We start from the raw sequence: 16078 nt of genomic DNA, 5'->3' as shown, positions 1-16078 counted from the left end.
CCGACTGAGCGCCTGCCTCTCTGATCCACAGATTACGTCTGTTTGAGAGGCAGGAGGGAGGGCATCCGGTTTACAGGGATCACCGGGAGGACCGGGATTGGCTCAGAGGAGATAGCTTGATAAAATGCGCGCCAGTCATTGGGCAGCGCGGAACGCGGGGAGCGGGAGGGGGGGGCTGTCGTGTATTATTCAGGAGAAACCGGGTGGGGAGTGGAAGAGGAGGATACTCGGGGGCAAAGCGGCATATGCAGACAATGCACTGTGTCTCAGAAATTCAGATTTCACTGGTGGACACAGTTTATGGCTTCTAATAATCTCCTTTTATGGACTAACAGGCAAATTGGATGTTAACCCAAGAGTGTCTGCAGTAGCTATTAGTGTTTATAATGACCTCAGAGTTCTTAATATAGGCTCTGGGATTATTATAATAACCCCATACTGGCAATTTCATATAGGAAAACATAATGTGACACAGAGAAAACCTACGATTTACACCATTACTGCAGTTTATTTTTCTTTTTTCTTTTTTTTTCTTTCTATGTTTGTCCTATTTTAAGATTAAATTAAATATGCCGGACTAACCAGATGGAAGGGAACAACTATAAATAAATCAAACAACCATTATTTTGCAACATCAAACCTCAAGAAAGTCTGTGTGTGTGTGTGTGTGTGTGTGTGTGTGTGTGTGTATGTGTCTGTGTGAGAGTGTGTGTGCGAGTGTTTCTGCTGTATGTAGGCTACGAGACAGCTGGAACTGCAGAATTTTCCACACAGGAGTAGGGGAGGAAATGGTGCATGGATAATTCTCTCTTCAGATCCTCTGGTACTCGCTCCGAGAGTACTCAGCTGAATCAATACTGCTCAAAGCTTTCTCATGTTCCCCTTCTCACATCAGTGCTACTGTTGGGCGGCAGCAGAGTCCAGGGCAGTTCATTTAGGTGTTTCCTATAGATGATCATTTGAATTTAAAAAACGCCACCACTCCTTCAGCAAAAGGGGATAATTACAACGCAGAAGCACCCTTGACCTACAGGCCTCCTGCACACACACACAGATTCACATCCATAATACAGACTGTGAGTTGTTAACCTGCATACTGAGCCGGTGTGTGAGCAGACAGAGAAATCCTAATAGCCACAGCGGGGGCTCTTCTCTGACCGGTAGCCATGGTGATTGAACACATTTCTCCACACAGCAAGAAAGGCGGTGTGTCTGTGCTACACCACACAGGCCTTTATTAGGCCCAGACCCTTGGAATGGAAGGAAGGAAGCACCAAGTGGAGGATCACACCCATTTCTTTGTGACTCTACGATTTTACGACAGTCAAGAGGCCGTCCACCACAAATTAGCTCTTTTTTGGTAGACGCTCTGCTCTTGTCTCTGTTAAACCGATAAAATAGCACGCTCAAATCTCAACAAAGCGGCACATCATCTGATTATTGTGCGGATTTGAAGGCTAATTTGCATAACTGGTGGGAATGATGCTCTCAGAAGTATATAGCACCTAGATTTATTCAGTCTTCAGTCTAATTTCAAACATCCAAACGAGAGCAACAGCCTTGGCTTGATTTCCTTTAAGCTTCTAATCTCTCTTTCCTCTTAATTTAGCTGCAGCTTCAATCACAGCTCTTTCACAAATCTAACCGTGTGGGAGTTTATGTGTGTGACTGCTATAATGTGAAAACCTTATAATTCCATATTTGCTGAAATTCATCTTTTCGTTTTAATTGAAGTGTCATGTGGTTCCCATGGGTGTAAAGATTTTGGCACTACTTTCTGATAAGCCATCCTTTATAACAGATCAATAACTTGTAACTTTTATTTCAGTGGTAAGGCATCAATAGGAACATACTTTGTCTTCAGTAGGCCACTTACCTCCTGGAATACCACTGGGGATCCATTTATTAACCACTTAACAATTACTCCAGACTTAAAGAATTACCATGTAGAAAGTGGAAAAATTCAGTAACACCAGGCATGATGGCTTGTAGGAAAGTAAAGAAACCACAAGCATTTATTATAATGGAAAATTAACATTTATAACGGAACTGAACTTTTTTTTATCCTAACCAATTATTTAAACACGGGTAACTTGGGGCTGGAGCCAATCCCAGCTGAGATTGGGTGAGAGGCGGGATGCACCCTTGACAGGTCGCCAGACTATCACTAGCCCACGCTAACAAGGAGAGAACAAGCAAACTCCACACAGAAGAGTCAGATTCCAACCCACTAACCACTACACAACCGTGTAGCCCTTATAGAGGGTTTTCACAGACGTCACATTCTGGACGGTAACTCGGAGGCGCGGCCATTATGGGGGCACTCTGTGTAAACAAATGAATGGAGTACAATGGAGAATTGTGCTCTTTGGATAGTTTAAGTGAATTTAGCCATGTCTACATGACATAAAAGCTATTCAAAATGTGGCCAAGACACAAAGGCATATAGGGAAAGACTTGGACAACAAGAAAAGGTGCGATATTTCGAGAAATTATGGTTTATTGGTGTTGCAGATCCCTATGAGTTTGATCCCTCTTCTTGGATCCATGAAATACAGCACATTTTAGCTCTACATTTTAAGAACGATCAGAATATATATTAAGTCATAATTACCACATGCGGTAGCTTGATATGAATTATATTATGTCAATGTCAATAGCAGCTTTATTTGTATAGCACATTTAAAATAGACAGTGTCCCGAGTTACCAAAGTGCTTTACAGTAAAATAAGCAAACAGTAAAAACAATAAAAGCAATAATTGTTTTTACTATTTACTATTAAAAATATTATTATCATTACACTAGAATGTGTAAAATAAAAATAAAATGTGTTTTGAGCCACTGCAATCAACATTTCACTTATCTGACAAGAGTAAGAGAGCTTTGTCAACCACAAGCGCCTCCTTTTCTCAGAGAACTTCTGGCATTCCTCTCCCTGGTTTTTAATAACTTTTGGATGTCGATAATACTCCAAATGTTTTTCTCGGCCTGACCTATTGGTACTACAAAACACGGCAATAATGACCCATTTTTCCCTGACGACGTTCGGGATCTTACTTCAGTGCCTGTGCGGAGTACCTCTAATATGGCGACTGCCGGTCTGATGATGCGCTGATGACGCGTTTTGAAAACCCTCTATAACGAGACTATCCTCCTGCAAATACATAACCCCATAGGTTGTTTTGTACAAGCTTATTTACGTTTACGTTAGCGTTTCACTTTCTGACTCTGAGAAATTCCTCTTTTTTTTGTATTAAAACTTATTTTAAAACATTGCTTACCTCCTTCAACCTAAAAGCTGTGAAAACTTTTAAGTCTGTACTCCAAATGTAAAATATTCAGTGAACTTGTTTGACTTTATAACTAGAAGTACTTTTATTTCATAAACTTCCGTCGCTGCGTATTTCTGTAATATGTCTATATCGCTACTGTTGTTATTTGTAATGGTGCACTTTGCTAATAAAGCTGACTTTAGGGGGAAAAATCCTCTTTTTGGCCGGTGTCGTAAACTCTGAAGGCGAGCCTTCTGAATCGGGTATATATTAGGGCGTGACATTTAAATGACGGTCGTTACGAGCCGCCACATTTATCAACAGCCGATGAATTTTACGATTTGATTGGTGAGATACGATCGTTTGATAAATCCCACGTGAACCCTGTCGTAAGACGTAATATACGCTCAGAAATTCCACCCCCTCCATGTTACCATATCGGCCTCAACTAAAAAATCAAAGTACACGTCAAATAAATTTCTGTCATTTTACATAGTTCTAATCATGCTTTTGTTCAAGTGTTCATTTTTGTTTTAAGTTTCGTTTTAATTTGTTATTTGGTGTAATAAAGCATCTTGATTGATAGCTGTTATGGGGGGTTTGTTAAGGGGGTGTTTGGGCGGGACTTCTATACAGCTTATATACACTCACAATAACACACTTCATGGGAATAAAAACCAAACAGAATACAAGATCAAGTGTTTTTCCACAAAATTCATACAAGAGGTAAAGTCAGTAGTTTCGCCTCCGGTAATTATATCTTTAAAGCAACTAAGTCAAGAGTAGGCGACCATCCTGTAAACACCACGTATTGCCAATAACAAAATCTAAAAATCAATCTTATGAAGGCCAAAAAGTATTTTCATAAATCTGCAAACACGTCTGCCTGTCTCGCTCATAAAAAGTTGATTTTTCTTGCATAAGGCCCATGTGCAGCCGTGCCTGTGCAAGCTAGAGTGATATGCGTATTTACTCTTATGTCCATATGTGTGTGTGTGTTCCAGACACCAGCCAGCCCTGGACTCAGCACAAATGGAAAGTGTCCGATGTGCTACTGTTGATTACCATGACAACGTATTAAGCTGAGGCTTAAAACCATGGCTGTCCCATACTGTGCCTAGTAAGAGTGACATCTCCAACTGCTTCAGTAATGAGCTGTCTAACACGCTGTCATCCTCTACAGATGGAGCACACACTGTACAGTGGGCCACTCAACATTTCTGAGAATTATCCAGCGAGACGTTCTAAAGGAATATTTTGACATTTCAGGAAATATGTTCGTTCCCTCTCTGGTCAAGAGTTAAGCCCCCTGGGGCATGACGGATAAATGACACAATAATGCAAAATACTCACCTTGGCATCAAAAATATTCATACCAGCAGCAATTTGAATTGGCGACAGTTAAACACTCAATATACAGTAGATTTGAGTTGATTCACACAGGTAGAAAAAACGACTGAGATTCTATTGACCCAGAGCAGCATCTGTCTGAGGTAAGTTGTTGTTTCACCTGCTATAAGCTATATTATTGAGTTTACTTTGAGCTAAATAGTCTGTCCCCCTCTGGGAAACAGTTACTTTGTGTATATGTCGAGGGCTTTTATTGTGAAAGGTAATACCGGAAGACGTGGAGCAGGTACGCACCGCCTTGCTTCCATGGTTCGGGCTATGGAAGGTCGGTGTTGTCATTTTACAATCCACATAAGTATCCAACACAGTGTGATTGGTTGATGCCTTTATTTGCGGTGTAAATTTTCAGATAAACGACCTCTTTTGCAGTGTAATAATTGCATTTTGTGTGAATGAACTCATTACAAGAACAACAGTTTAAATAAATTGACGTGCAAATTCATTGCACAAAAGGAAAAAAAACACCCCCAGTGCGAAACGGCCTTTAGACAAGAAGAAAAAACTCTTAGGTCTGCAAACTGGTGCTAAAGGTTTGCTACATACAGACAGTTAGCTGTTTCGCCCTGCTTTGAGTCTTCATGATAGCTTAACAGCGGGTGGATTTAGCTTCTCATTTTCTCTCACTCTTCTCATCTGACTCCCAGCAAGAAAGCTAATAAACAAATTTTCCAAAATGTCAAACTATTACTTCAAAGTTTCAGGAAGTAGAGTGATCATCTAGTAATCGAAAGGGTCCTGGAATGTGTGTGAATGAGTAAATGCTGGCATGTGTTGCTATTTGAGTGGCTGGTAGGCTATATAAAAGCAGACAGTTTACTATAGTGCTTTGGGTAATTTGGGAATCCAAATAACACATTTCCGCAAGAGAACAGGGAATACTAGCAATAGCGATCCCTACCAATCGCCTTATTTTGCCCATGAATGTAAGTAGCTATAAAATCTGGATTATCATTAGACACACACAGATTTTGTTTACTTGATGGGTCAGAATATTTTCACATAGCGGTTGTCTGGTAACTGTTCTAAAACAGCTAATTGAGAAACCACAGTGTGAGCTCCTTATCTCACAACATCAACAGTATGGCACAGTCCCGGCAACTCCGGACCACCTCCACCAACCCCGCATACAGCTCTGCCATCATGGAAGCCTCCTGTAGGGTTTCATTCTTGCTCGATGCCAGGAGCAAATTCTCCGTCTCAATTAATCACTGAGTTTCTAATGGAATGCTTCCCTTCAGGATGAGGCCCATCACAGAGGGGGCTGCAGTCAGTGCTGTCGGTGAAGCTGCTCTGATTGCCTGAATACACTCCCAGCTTTGGAGTCACTGCAGATGTCTGCTAATTGTGGTGATTATGGTGAACGGAGGGGGGTAGGAATATGTAATGAATTTCCCATTGCTTTCATGCCTCACATCCTTTGGTTATGTGCATCTGCTATACAAGCGGAGCATCCGCAGGGTTTGGAGACGGACAAAAGTGACATGGGGGATTGGGCACAGGCTTTTGGACAGGCAGCTATTCTAACGGCAAGTGCAACCAGATTGGGTCCATTTATTTTTTTTTAGTTCTGTTCATTTCTGATACAATGCTGGTTTTAATTCCTCTCCTCTCCTCTTCTGCTCTGTGCTCTTGTTCTCTCACTTCTGTTCTCTTCCCTCTTTACAAATCTATGAACGGCTGGACGACTTTTAAAACCTTTAGCAACCTTTCTCACTGACCAAAATGAGATCCAATTTACACTTTACAAGTCAGATAAAGCCAGTTGTATCTATATAGCCGAAAGTCAACGATTTGTACTAAATGGCTTTACAGTTTCAACAACTCTGTCCTCAGGCCGTTGATTATCAGGGGGAAAAAGCCTGGCTCTGTCCAACGGTAACATAAAAACCTAGCAGTCCCTATGAGGCCACGTTCACACCTAGAGTTCATTTGCTCTTGTCCAAATCAGTAGATGAGTTTGTAAACTTTCTTTTCACAAAGAGAAAAATCCAAGCAAACCAAAATGTTTCACTACAGACCATGTGAGAAGGTTCACTTCACTTGGTCCGCAAAAAAGTAAATACAGGAAGAAGGTCTTTAATTCTGGACAACTAGTACTCCAACCCTTTTGACCACATTGGTCATTTGTTCCTACCCGCTAATACAACCCACAGGAGTGTTTCCTAAATAAGCGTCCCTACCGCTGACAGGTGATCAACACGTCTTCATACTTAAATGTAATGGTCGCTGTTTTAAACATGGTTTGGCAACAGAACTACACAGTTAGGTTTAGAAAAAAGTTAGTTTGGCATAAAATAACTACTATGAGGTGGATACGGTAGTTACAGAAGTTACAGTAGATTGTGTAAAGTGTGACATAGCTACGCAATATGTTCCCATGTAACTCTTCTCAAGAGTGTCATATTATTGAGCTGGATTGGCGCCATTTGCATGTTGTCACAATTAAACTTCAGCACTGCATGTAATAACAATCTAATAATGTTTTTAAATTGAAGATGGCTCATATAAGTAACAGGACTATGATTTAGTCACATGGTATCAATTTCAATAGGAGGGGAACACTGAGGACCTTTAGGTGGTTTACCAAAATTCTCTTAAAAAAACAACATAACATGAAAGAAATCATTTATGTAGAAGGATTGTATGGTGAGACATTATCAGTCGTGCTTGCAATATGATAACAAAATACAGAAAATATTGAGAAAACATTCTTATGGTCTCCCCGTGGCCTTAAGGAGACTCAAATAATGCTACTTCCTGTTAATCATGTGACTTCTGAAATGTCCCAAAGGGGGGCAATGTGTCAGGGTTACAGGACTGAAAGAAAACATGGGGGCATGACTAAATTGTGTATTTTAACGTGCGTACGTAGTATGAATTTCCAACATATTTTATATCTAATTTAGAAACAGTCAAACAATATTATAACACAGATTTTAAAAAGTTGGGACGCTGGGTCAATCGTAAATAAAAACAGAATGCATCAATTTCAGAATGAGTCTATTAAAAAGCAAAAAAAGCTTAGATATCTTGTCTTTGTGGTGTATTAAATCGAATGTAGGTCACAAAGGGTTTGCAAATTATTGCATTCTGTTTTTATTACATTTTACACAGTGGGATGACTTTTTGGGAATCAGTGTTGGACAAAAAAAGATTTCTTAATAAAATCTAGTGTTCTAGATAGTTTTCATTAAGGTTTTACATGCTGTGTCTACAAAGTGCAATAAGAACAAAGTGCAGGACACTTCGCTTCATAATTTAATGTATTATACAGATACTTTTCATGCATATTTATGCATGTAATGTCCTGGGGACGGAAAAGGCACAGATCCGACAGGATGTCCCGGAAATAAATTATAAATACACAATATTTAGTACATTTAAAGCATAATACCTTGAAGAATTTCAGGCAGAATGTAAACTGGATGGAAGACTATCAATCAGAAAAGCTGTTGAGGTGCCACTTAATATTTATTCCAATTGTATACTTATAAAACACTATAACTTCAGACTCCGAGGGCAAAAATAAACAAAATATTAAATCCTTTACACAATCCTCATGTCAGAAATAGTGTGTCATTTTTCATAAATTTACAGGAGAAATAAAACTGGTGGTTGTGCATATTTAAAAGCCAAATGTAAATCGCCTGTGCGGCTTAACAACCTATTAAACTGAGAGGATTATACACGCAACCTGAATTTCTGCACATTCTTCTCTTTATGGTTATCATGCCACTCTTGGACATGCTACTCTGGACGCTTGAACTGGAACAAATCATATTCATACATTTAGCATATTAATGAAGTTAAATATCAGATATTCCCTCTCCTCTGTTGCAAATGCAAACATGCCTGATTTATTGTGGGATGTGCTTTTGCAAGGCAAGAGTTAGCTAATTCCTTTGGGGCGAGTGCCCTTCCTGTCACACTGATCAAAGACTTTCTCTTGATATGAGCATAAACTGCTCCATGCCCCATCACCGTCAATGTCTGTGCATGCGTGTGAGCTTGTGCGTGTGTACGTCTATGTGTGTGTGAGATTGGGGTGTTGTGTGTGTGTATATCCATCCCCCATCACCAGAGGCTGTATTATGCATTGTTGTTGGCATGGCCTACATGCTCACCCAAGCATGGTCCAGTGTGGTACAGTACACACGTCTTCCCATCCCCACCGCACTCCCCTGTCGTGTCCGCAGGCCCGCTACATTTACCTTTGCTCCTGAATTAATGCTAGTTAACTGTCACATTAACTCAGATCTGTTGGCCCCGCTTTGTCAACAACATAAACTAGCCTCAGTGTGTGATAGCCAGGGTTATTTTTGCTTTGATACACAGCACACGCATGGATGGAGTTTGCCTCAATGTATGTAGGCTACCTAAAGCTGCAGCCATCCATACAGAGCATAATCGGAACAAAATACACTGTTGCATAAGACGTTAAAGCTATATGCAGCTTTCTTTCATTTTCTCAACAAAACTTTGAGAAAATGAAAACTTCTCTGCAGTCGTGGCTGCAGTGCAGGTGTTTCATTCAGTGTTTCAATAGAGTCCATACTGGGGCGTGGACTCGGTTGAATGAGTGCACGGCCTTGTATCTGTGTATGTCTTCACATGTACATGTGTGTGAAGCATATATTTGCCTGCCAGAAGCGAGTGTGTTAAATTCTCTTAGCATGTGTGACGAATCAAGTGGCTGGGAAAAGAGCAGCGCGTTGCATGGCCTCTCTTGGCCTCTCACAAACTGAATTCTAAAGAGGCTATCGATCTGTCAAGGTCTCAATTCCAATTTTGCTCTGCCCCTATCTCACTTTCTTATCTATATAGCTTTGAACTTCCATCTCCATTTCTTCCACTGTGTCCGTCTTTGTATCTTCTTCTTTATCTCTTGCTCATTTTTTTTTTTGAATAGATATCGCGCAGAATGTGGTAGAGAGATGCAGCAAGCGTGTGAGACAGATAAATAAAAGAGAGAGCATCCCCCACTCATGCGTCTTTCATCCTAATCCGTAGTCTCTGTCCAAGAAAGGGCCTCCTTTTCACTTGTCTGCCCTAAAGCCTCTTATATGTGACCCCTCTGTGTCTCCCTCGGGGCTCTCTCCCACGGCAAGAAACTACGCACAAACCCACCGATCTGTGCATTTTTAGTTCATGGAAATAAACCATGCAAAGTTGCATGCATTTGTGTAGAAACAATGTAATATTTCAACTTTAAAAACAAGCAGAGGTCAGAATGAATCTGCTCCAAACACCATTACTAAAGCTGTCCAAAGTCACGATTTGCCGAACTGACATCCTCTTACTATATGTTTTGCCCGAAGGTGAAGGCAAATTTACCGCCAGGCTGACTAACACAGCTGCTGGGAGAGCGTGTTTCTCGTTAAAAGAAGTGACCTCAATAAAGATGGACGTTTGGCAGCGCGTTATGTAACTGACTGAGGATGATCCTGAGGCTGTGTGAATGTGTGTGTTGTTTTTTTTGTGCCAGTGCTTTCATGTTAGGGGCAGATTATGTGTGCATCTGCTTGCATGTGTGTATGTGTTAGGGAGATATAGCGGGGCATATATGGTGTGCGAGCGTTTATAAGAAAATGTATGTGCACATCATGGCGAGTTAGTGACTGCTGGGGAGGGGAGGGCTCTGAATCCTACAGTTCACTTTTTTGAGAAATATTTTTTTGTAACCTTTCCTTAAAGCTGGGGTACGCCGTTTTCTTTCTTTTCTATTTAAGCTGCTGTCTTTTGACCGAAGTACTTGTCTTATATCTATATTTTAGTACTTTGTTTGTTTGTTGTTATGCACCAATACACAACAGCAAATAAAAAATGATTCTGATTCTATTTTCTGGAAACTGCAAATGCCCGAATTTAGAAGAATACAGCTCCCCGATCTCTGTCTTAAGCCCCTCCCACCAGATGAGCGGAGACATGCACACATTTCAAATAAAAACCTTTATGAGTACTATACATTAATTTCAATCATATTGATTGTGATCCTGATGTCTTTATATATAGCAGAAATCCTAGGAGAATAACTGTCATGTTATCTTTCCCAACTTGTGGGCCTGGAAAGCCCTTTGAGATAACTTTGGACTTGAATTAGCCACAGCCTTTAGCTTCAGTTAGCAGAAGGCTGAACTATCTCTGGATCACTTCACTGATATTGACAAGTGTTTTACTGCATCTTTTGTCAGACTCTCTTCTCGACTGTTTTTTAGAAGTCTGTGGTCCTTTTTTAGGTTGCACAGTTGTTCCCAATGTTGGAAAATCTGCTTTTTTCTGCAGGATTTCTCGCCATAGAATCAGGTTTTCACCATCTGAAGGGACATGCACACGCATCTACATTTGTAAATCAGCCATAAGACAATGCCCTTTCTCTGAAATGAAATGTGATTGGCCAAAGTCTGCCACCACGGACTAGATTTTCTGTTGAAAACAGAGCCAAGAGGGGGGGCAGAAGTTCAGTTTTCTCTCAGACAACTTGAATAACAATATACTGAAATGTTATTCTTGAATTTTTGCCCAATGACATGCTTAAAAAAAAGGCTCTGCCTTTAACTTAAAAGACTGCAACATTTCTCCCCAATGCCTAAAAATCCAATACTGAACAGTACTGAATTTGCTTAATGGTGTTTCCCAATTAAACTATTAAAAAATGTCTTTATAAGATAGTCAATATACAGATTAGAAGTAAAATTGTTATAGCCAAATATATAGCAGACATAACAAAATTATAAATCTCTCCAACAAATCCCTTATGACTTCCCTCATGATCTCTGGTCTCTTTTATCTCTTTCTGACACCAGGCATCTGCAAAAATTCAGCGACATCTATAAACACATGTTAACTCAGCAACACAGTTATTAAAAAGACTGACACCGCCTTAACTTAAACGTGTACATACACTTCACAGTCAATGGAACTACTGCTAAAGGCAATATTTGCTGGAGGGCATAAGGGGGGCAACAAATGCGTTGCTAAATTATTTATCCACAGTCCATAATGTTAAAGTAAGAGCTTGTTGCATTTTTGATAACCTGAGAATGACAAGTGCCGGTGTTACACCATATTCTGCGACCCACCAGATCCTGTGACCTATAAAAACCTGCATGCAGAAAAACCAACAATATATTTAGCTGATATTTGCAGAATAAATATTATTTTCACTGTGTTATATTTACTCTTGCTTCTATGGCTTCTGCTGGTGTGGTGCAGCCCCCGACCCACCCAGGAGCCAACGCTGTTTTCACTCGCAGCAAAAGGAAACATGAGTCAGGACAGGGTAAGTGAATGTCACAGAGCAGTGACAAAATATGTGGTGAAAGCTCCTCGCCCTTTCAGCACAGTTATATCTCTGTGGTTTAGGTATGATCCTGAGTGAAATGATATTAACAATAATAATATTGATTTAAAAACATTATTTATAGAGCAATTTACAATAAAAAGGGAAAATGTAACACAATGAAACAACGACAAATAGACAAGAGAAAGCAGAAGATGATAAAAAATAGATGTAAAGGTAAAATATATATATATATATACTGTATATAATAAAAAAGTTAAACTAAAACTTTCCTTTATAAAATAAAATGAAATAAAAATGCAACGCGATAAAATAATGACAAATAGACAAAAAAATCTGACATTAAAAAACACTAGACTAAAATAGATGTGAAGGTAAAATATGTATATATGTATATATACACTGTATATAATTTAAAAAATGTTAAACTAAAACTATTTCTTTATAAAATAAAAAATAAAAATTCAACATGATAAAATATTATTAAACAACAAAATTAGACATTAAAAAACAGTAGATGTTAAAAAAAGACGTGAATGTAAAAAAAAAAAACTATATATTAAACTAAACTTTATAATAAACTAAAAATCCTGTAAAAAAAATTATCCACCAAAAAAACTACCTAAAATATTTAATAAGGGATTCAAATTTATTTTATTTTTATAAGTGAATTCAGGACTGCCGTCATTGGTAATTTAATTAATACATTACTTAATCCCAATAGCTATAATACCACTTGATATAATTTATGTATAAATAAGAAGGCTAGGCCAAAATAAAATATAAACCACTCCCCTGCTCTACCACAAAAAATAAATTATAGTCCCTTTGGTGAAAAGAAAGCCCTCCGCTTTTTTTGGCCGACCTCCACTCTCCTTCTACCCTAATAATTTTCATACAGTCCCTTAGTTTGTATACTATTGGCTATAGATGGAGTTATGCTTAAAACAACAGAGCTGTAGGCTTGGTTGTGTGCTATATAGCTGAATGCTAATGCTTTATTCTGTAAAGATGCCAATATATATACCACAATATACATAGAAACCACACTTCCTATGGAGTTACCGTAATCCCTCAGAAGTGGTCGTACAGTAAACATATCACACTGAACTCAGCACTAAGAACAGAGAGGCTCTCTGTCTGCACTGTATTGAGGGATTTGATGCTGGCTTGCACTCTGCCTGCTGTGACCCCACCCCTGGTAAATACAGGGTTGGAGGTTTCCTTCGTGGATAAAAATACACTTGCCTCTCGGCAGAGAGGGGGGAGAAGCCAGAACTCCTCTCTCTTCTGAGCCCATTGTGCACAAGGAGCTAAAGACTTCCACACTCATCACAAGTTGCTTCTTTTAACAATGTTGTGAGAAAGCTGACTCAATCCAAAAAGTTGTCAGAGTATCATATGTGCATGTAATACAAGCAGGCGGAATTTTTGGTAAATGTTTGTATTGTTTGTAGTTTCCTCCTGTTAAGGAGAGTGGAACTTATTTGGAGAACTATGTTTTTCTTTCTTCCTGCTTTTGTCATTTGTCCTTCATGGGCTCCCTTACTTCACAACCTGTGACATCATCATTGTGTTGCATAAACTCTTTCAAGCTAGAACAGGCCTACAACTGACACCGGTACGGTCACTGATAAACTTAAAAAAGACCAAAGGTTTGACAAAACTCAACAGCAGTGATCTTTGGTCGAGTACAAATGCACCTGGATCTTCCTATTTGGAGAAAAAGTTGTTTGCAGGTTGAACTGAACTGGAGAGACATGCTGAATTACTTCCTTGTTTGAGCTGGCAACACACAGACTAAATTCAAAGTTATGGCTCCTCAGACTCCATGCCGGTGAGTGATTCCGCCACGTTAATGATTGTTTCAAGTTTAATCTTTGTTGATCAAGTCTCTTATGCAAACAAATATACAACTGCTTTAACATGCAGTCAGAACTGAAAGCCAACATGCTGTAATCATGAATGCATAACTTCTGATGTTTGTTCATTTGACCTATTTACAGAAAGAAGAATGTCAATGAACTTGTGCACCTCTCACTACAACAAGTTTGTGAAGAAATGAAGAAGGATAAGTCGGATAATCACATGTGATCCTGTCAGCTTCTGTCATAGGCTGGACGTTGAGTAGCACCTAAAACTGAAAATGAGCCACAGGGGACAAAAAAATCAGGGGCCGGGACTCACAGAGGTCTGGGACATACTAGTTAAAGCACCTCCGCAACGACTGCTCAGCCTGACATTCCAGCTGGGTGAGTCTCCGGAGGATATTATCGTACACGCCTTAAGTCTGATCATTCTCCAGAAAGAGGTGCGGGCCCTGAACAGACTCCAGATGTTGGAGGACAACTGCCTCGCTAAACATCTAGCTGAAAAGTGGCAGGTGAGTGGAGGCAAATTAAAAGAATTTGCCATTCACTGTGGTCATTTCCAAGAGCTTACAAGAGAATCTTTGGCACTTTTGGCTCGTATTTTTAAGGTTTTGACAGAACAGAGGCTGTGTGATCCACAACTAAGAGATCTGGCCTATAAGAGAGCCCTTTCCAGTGACAATGAAAGAACAAACAGTAGCGAGGGTCTGGAGTATGGTCAACTCAGAGAGGAAGCTAAAAATGTCTGTGGGCCTCAGTTTGCAGAGTGGATGTGCTCCTCAAATGAGCTCAGGTCAGGGTCTTACAGTGATCCTTTTAGCAGCCTGGATGAAGGAAACACAGCTTTAAAAATGAATCTGTCTCAAGATCAGTCAACTCACAGTCTGCCCAGCCCACTGCAGGCCACCTCTTCAATGCCCTCATACCCTACTCATCTAGAGATAAGTTTCCCTCCAACAGCCTCATTTCATGGTGATAGCATAATTTCACAAACATCAGATGAATCCAATCTTAGCGCTCCCATTCTCCTTGTGACTGGAGCAAGAAATTCACTCGGACAATCTCTCACATCTCAGCCCAAATCCAGTGAATCTTCTATGTTTGGTGCAAAGATACACTCAAAGATGGATGAAGCTGCAGAGAGCAGTCAGCTTGACAGTCTCACGGCTCAGAAAGAGACTGTCAACCAAGCCAAGACACCAACCACTGAACCAAACTTTGCACTACCTACAACAGCAAACACTTCTCTACCCAAGATGACCGATCCAAATGAAGATGCAGAAGAGGAGGATGAGGCAAGATTTTTTGCATTTGTTATCTTGCATGCACCAGAGGATGCAGATATGGCCGAGAGCATGAAGAAAAAACTGGAAACGGTCATCGATTGTGAGGGTGCAACTTTTTTTGGTGACTTTGACGTCCCTGGAAAAAGCACCTTTGAGTGTTTATCGGACGCCATCAGCAACTCGGCCTTCACTGTTCTGCTGCTTACCCGCAACTTTAACAGTGACAAGCAGAATATGGAGACGGACTGCGCTCTTATCAACACCTTAAACAAGAAATACAAGAAAAACACTGTTATTCCTCTGCTGCCACACGACAACTGCATGCCCAAACAGAGCATGCCTATGGTTTTGCAGACAATAAGTCCACTGGTGGAGAACAAGAACTTTGAGAGGAGAATACCACTGTGTTTGTCTCCAGCGAAGATTAAACTGCAAAAAAAATGCTGGACTAGAGAACAGGATGTGAAAAAGCAGATAGAGAGGCAGGAGAGACTAAAGCATTTAAATCAGCACCAAAAGGAGTTGATCAGAGAGTGTGAAGCAGCAAAGTTGCTGGAGGAAGAGAAGCATCGGCTTGAAGTGGAGCAAAAACGTCTTCTTGGCCTCCCTCTGCCACCAGAACAGGACAACAGAGCTCTGCAACATCAACAACAAACTATTCACATTGAAAATGCTCAGTACATTATGATTGGTGATGGCTCCAATATGAAAGTGTGCCAAGGTCAAGAAATTCATGATCCAGAATACAGGGAGGAGGAGCAATAACCTCACAGAAAACTATTGAAATAATAATAAAATAAGAGAACTAATGATGTTTTTTTGTCTGAACACTAAAATGTCAGAGCTTTAACAACCACTTTGGGGAATTCACTGCAGATTGTTTGGTGACATTTAAACCTGTTGGTGGAAGGAATTCAATAAAACTGTCAAAAGAGCAA

At 40.0% G+C, this 16078-nt stretch overlaps 1 protein-coding gene across 1 annotated transcript; it reads left to right on the top strand.

Annotated features, from left to right (window-relative positions):
- Positions 1 to 13562: 13562 nt before the first annotated feature.
- Positions 13563 to 16078, top strand: ticam1 (TIR domain containing adaptor molecule 1). Its single transcript, XM_059344074.1, has 2 exons — positions 13563 to 13820; positions 13990 to 16078. The coding sequence occupies exon 2, from the start codon at positions 14130 to 14132 to the stop codon at positions 15903 to 15905; it is 1776 nt and encodes a 591-aa protein (XP_059200057.1). The 5' UTR covers positions 13563 to 13820; positions 13990 to 14129; the 3' UTR covers positions 15906 to 16078.

The sequence above is a fragment of the Centropristis striata genome, chromosome 11, assembly GCF_030273125.1.
Source record: "Centropristis striata isolate RG_2023a ecotype Rhode Island chromosome 11, C.striata_1.0, whole genome shotgun sequence".
NCBI lineage: Eukaryota > Metazoa > Chordata > Actinopteri > Perciformes > Serranidae > Centropristis > Centropristis striata.
The sequence above is the reverse complement of the archived record's forward strand: the minus strand, read 5'-3'. Positions and strand labels throughout refer to the sequence as shown.